Source organism: Sorex araneus, chromosome 5 (assembly GCF_027595985.1).
Source record: "Sorex araneus isolate mSorAra2 chromosome 5, mSorAra2.pri, whole genome shotgun sequence".
Lineage (NCBI taxonomy): Eukaryota > Metazoa > Chordata > Mammalia > Eulipotyphla > Soricidae > Sorex > Sorex araneus.
In genome coordinates, this window is record NC_073306.1 from 214,182,055 (window position 1) to 214,186,966 (window position 4,912).

The window sequence follows — 4,912 nt, forward strand, 5'->3', positions numbered from 1 at the left end:
TGCGCCCTGTGGATGGCACGTGCGGTGTGTGCAATGGGGTGTGGGGTGTGCCCGGTGTGCGGGGCCGGGCACGCAGCCCCTGACGCAGGGGGCTGCGCGGTGCCACCTGGGTGGGTAGTTGCGGGGCTCCGAGGGTCACCTGGGCCCGGGGCCTCTCCCTGTCTCAGGCCTCCCGAATCCGCCTCGGGGTCTGTGCGGGTCGGAGGGGGCTGGGGCCAAAGGACGCGGGCGGGCACCTGGGGCCCCTCTGAGCGCAACGTCACCGCCCCGTGCGCCAAAGGCTGAGTGTGCAAGGCGGAGAGCGAGCGAGCACTGAGAGAGGAGCAGGCGGAACCCTGGGCGCCGGCACAGACCTGCAGGCAACCCTGTCCACGTGCGCAGTCCTGCATCCACACTCACACACCCGGGCCCGCACAGCCCGCATCCAGTCCTGCACGCAGGCACGCACACACGCGTGTGCACGCACACACACCCGCACAGTCCTGCACGCACACAGGCCCGCTCCCGCACAGTCCCGCGCACACACGCACGCACCTGCACACACTGGCCCGCGCGCCTACCTGCACCCGCACAGATGGGCAGCAGCACACACACAGACGCACACGCACGCACACACCTGCACACACAGTCCCGCGCGCGTTTCCTGCCCCGCAGAGTCCTGCATGCACACGTACACGCCCGCGCCCCCGCCCCCCGCCCCCGGCGCCCAGGCACGCCCCGCACGCGCGTCCCCACCCTCGGGCGGCCGCCGCGGGCCGGTGGCGTCGGGCCGCGCCCCCATTGGCCGCCCGCACGCGCCGGGCCGCGCCCCCATTGGCTGCGCAACACGCGACCGGCGCGCGGAGGCGGGGGCGCGGCCCGGCGGGGGGGGGGCCGGCGGCGCGTGCCGGCCTTAAAGGGGCGCGGGCGGCGGCCCCCGGAGCCGGCGGTGCACGCGCCCGGGACGGGGAGGGCCGCCGCGATGTCGCACCCCTGGGCCGCCGCGCGGGACCCCGCCGAGCTGGCGCTCCTGGACGGCAGCGACCCCCGCGCCTGGCTGCCCGCGCTGCACGGCCTGTGCCCGGCGCGCGCCCCCCGGTGCCCGCTGCCCGGCGCCGAGCCCGACCCTCCGGACGGGCCCCCGGCCCGGGGCGCCCCGGACGCGCGCGGGCGGCCGGCGGGCGCGGGCGGCGGGCCCCGGGGGCCCGGGCCGGGCCGGGCGCGCGAGCCGCCGTGTCCGCGCCGCGCGGCGGGCCCGGGGGGCGCGGGGCCCCCGGCGAGCGGGGTGCAGAAGCAGCGGCGGCTGGCGGCCAACGCGCGCGAGCGGCGCCGCATGCACGGGCTCAACCACGCCTTCGACCAGCTGCGCAACGTCATCCCGTCCTTCAACAACGACAAGAAGCTCTCCAAGTACGAGACGCTGCAGATGGCGCAGATCTACATCAACGCGCTGTCCGAGCTGCTGCAGGCGCCCGCCGGGGACCCCGCGCCGCCCGCGCCGCCGCCCGCGCTGCCCCCCGCGCTGCCGCCCGCGCCGCCCGCGCCCGGCGACCCCCGCGCCCCGCGCGCCCCGGGCCCCGCGCCCGCGCCCGGCGCCGGCCGGACTCGCCTGGCCGCGGGCGCCCCGGCTGGGGGCGGCGGCTACGCGGGCCCGCTGGGCGCCCTGCACCTGGCGGCCTTCGACGGCGGCGCCCTGGCGGCCGTGGTGGCGCAGAAGGGCCTGGCCGGCCCCGCGCTGCTGCCCCCCGCGCCCGACGACGGCAGCAAGACGTCCCCGCGCTCGCACCGCAGCGACGGCGAGTTCTCCCCGCGCTCCCACTACAGCGACTCGGACGAGGCCACTTAGGTGGGGACGCCCCTCCCCACGCCGCTCCGGACGTCTGGGCCGCGCGCCCGCGGCTCCCGGGGACGCTCCGCTGGGCCGCGCGGGGACGCGGCGCGGGTGTGGGAGGCGCCCCACGGGCCGGCCCCCGGCCCTTCTCTCCTGCCAACACGCTGCTAACACGCCGCCGCGCCCCCGTGGCCGCCTCGCGTCTCACTGGTCGCGCGCCCCGGGCAGCCCCCCACGGCGCGTGGCGCGCACGGGTGCGGGGGAGCGTCGGGACCGTTTGCCAGGAGCCCTTTGCAAGGACGCATTTGCGAAGGCAAGAGCGACGCTGCCCTGGCTCCGGGGTCCGTCGGGAGCGAACCGCGGGGAGGTTTGCGGAGCGCGCGGGCCGCCCGGCTTGCAGGGCCGATCCCGAGAACGGCGGCGGCGGCTTTTCGGGAAACTCGCTGCACGCACTTTACCCGCTGCTGGAGCCGCGGCTCCGTTCCAGGACGAACGAACTAACTGCCAACTGCAGACCAGTCTTGTTCTGTTTCAAGGGGGGGCCACTTATAATCCTTAGCTCTTTGCAAATGTTTGTTTAAGAGTGAAAAAGTTTTCAAAAAAAAAAAAGTCCACCACGTCTAGTAGTGTCAAAAGCATTCCGTCCATTTTATTTTGCTTTGTTAACATTAGGAAACTTATTTATTACTGAATGTTTGCTACCGTTTTTACTTGATTCATTTTTTACGTTTTCTACATGAGATCATTTTATTTTCATTTAGCAAGTCCAACTGCCATTGTTTTATGTGTTTCCACTTGCAAATGACAAAAAAAATAAACGTGAAAATGACCATGCTTTGTTACTTATTCTGTTCTTCTATAAGCATTGAAAAAAGCACGTTAAAAAATGACTTTGAAGACCTGAACGAAATCTGTTAAATGCAAATTCTTGTCTTCTGGATTAGAAGAAATAAATTTTGCCATTTTTTGTTATTTAAAGTCTTAGCCAGAAACCCTACATAGAACGCACTCCAGTCTTTAACTGTAGCATAAAATTCTTCCACATTTACAGCACTTTTGTCTGGGAGTAACCAAGAGCTTTTCACTTATTTCTGCAAAGGGAGAGGCAGGTTCTCCTAGGGACTAGCCAGGAGTGAGAGACTCCAGAGAAAAGTTTAGGCATCTTCAAATATGCATACATCATGAAATTGTGTGTGTGTCTGTGCACGCGTGCACAGACACACATGAGGGCTTTCATGTGGCAAGTTAAGATGCAAAAGACTACACGGAGAACAATGGAAAAGAACTTGAGTGTAGGGCTTATTGATTCAAAATTAGAAATTTGCAGTTGTCCTAGGAAATTGTTGCTCCGATTTCATAATTATTTTTCAGAACAATTTTTCTTCTTCCAGTATTTATTTAAAAATGTTCGCATCGATTTTGCCCTTGGTTCTATGTAGAAAAACTTTTAGCTAGGTTTTGGAGTCAATTGGAGTCAGACCCAGTCAGTGCTGTCCATGTCCTTAGTAAGGAAAAACGTGTTTCTGATCTTAAGATTGTGTTTTAAGAAGGCTCATATAGGAACTGTGTGGAGATAGAAATGAACAGAATTTGCAAGATACTTGATTGACAAATATGAGAGTAGAACCTCTAGGCTAAAAAATCGGACTGGACCGTTATCCACTGTATAAACATCAGTGATTTTGAGAGGTTGATCTTAAGCCAGATCTTGTTATGTTTTGTGTTTTCACTGGAAAAACAAATTGTAGGGGCATGAAGGGGGGGGGAGGAGTGATAGTACAGCGGGCAGGGTGTTTGCCTTGCACGAGGTCAACCCGGCTTTAATTCCCGCACTCCATATGGTCCCAGGAGCCCGCCAGGAGTGATCCCTGAGCATAGAGCCAGGAGTTAGCCCTGAGCACCACCAGCTGTGCCCACCACCCCCACCCCGCCCTGAAAGAAAGAAAGAAAGACAGAAAGAAAGAAAGAAAGAAAGAAAGAAAGAAAGAAAGAAAGAAAGAAAGAAAGAAAGAAAGAAAGAAAGAAAGAAAAGAAAGAAAGAAAGAAAGAGAGAGAGAGAAAGAAAGAAAAAGAAAGAAAAGAAAGAAGGAAAGAAGGAAAGATAGAGAAAAAAGAAAAGAGAAAAAGAATAGAGAGAGAAGGAGAAGGAGAATTAGAGAAGGCTGTTTCTGTTACATATATGTAAGTTGGGTTTGCAGGAAAAGCATCGAGTGCAGGAGCATATTTCTGGACATGAGAAGGGAGGGCTGGAGCTGCTTTTCCTAGGGCTTGAGGTATCCATGTCTTTCTGCTGAAGCCACAATGACAGAGGAAGGCGAGAGCCTCTGAAAGCTTCTCTGAGAGAAGTGAGCAGCGGCTCAGACACTTTCCAGGGGCAGAAACCTGGCACCTGTTCTGTAGATAACCTTTGGGGCCCCGGGCTTGCAGTGCTCCTGATAAACATCAGGACTCTTCAGCTGCTGAATCAATCAAGCAATTGCGGCTAACACGATTCCTTCTGTCGCAAGAAGCAGAGGTGCAGGGAGGGCTGCTCTGCAGGAGAGCCAGTCAGCTCCGTTCTTTCGGGTGCACGTACACGAGGCAGAGGAGAGGACCTGAATCCTCTTGCCTACTCGGAATCTTAGTAGGGGAACAGCTGGGAAAATGATCTTTTTTTTTTCTCAAAGAAAGCTATATTTCATTTCCCCAAACTATCATCTTTGCTCCTATTGTAGCAATCAGAAGGAAGGGGGGGAGGCTTCTAAGTTAATTTTCATGAATTCCTAGAAACTTTGGCACAGAAAAGACATCTGGGTCATCTTCCTTTTCCTCTTTTGTAAATGAGAAACTTTTTCTCTCCATCTCACCCCAAAAATTCCCCCCCTAGAAAGTGCCAATATCCAAAGTGCCAGCTCAGAACTGCTAAGCAGTAGGTCAGTGTAGACTCCAATACCTCCCTTTAAAAAAAAAAAACCCAAAAACTAAATTTGAGCAACAATGTTCAGGGGTGCATGGGTTTTTTTGTGTGTGTATATGATCTTGTGTAATAATAATGAGCAGATATTCATATTTTATATTAGTTCTATGTATGAATTAGAGATAATGCCAACTTCGTTTCTTCTC

At 58.2% G+C, this 4,912-nt stretch overlaps 1 protein-coding gene across 1 annotated transcript; it reads left to right on the top strand.

Moving 5' to 3' along the window:
• Positions 1-961: 961 nt before the first annotated feature.
• Positions 962-1,825, top strand: ATOH1 (atonal bHLH transcription factor 1). Its single transcript, XM_055140029.1, has 2 exons — positions 962-1,156; positions 1,208-1,825. The coding sequence occupies exons 1-2, from the start codon at positions 962-964 to the stop codon at positions 1,823-1,825; spliced, it is 813 nt and encodes a 270-aa protein (XP_054996004.1).
• The last annotated feature ends 3,087 nt before the right edge of the window (positions 1,826-4,912 follow it).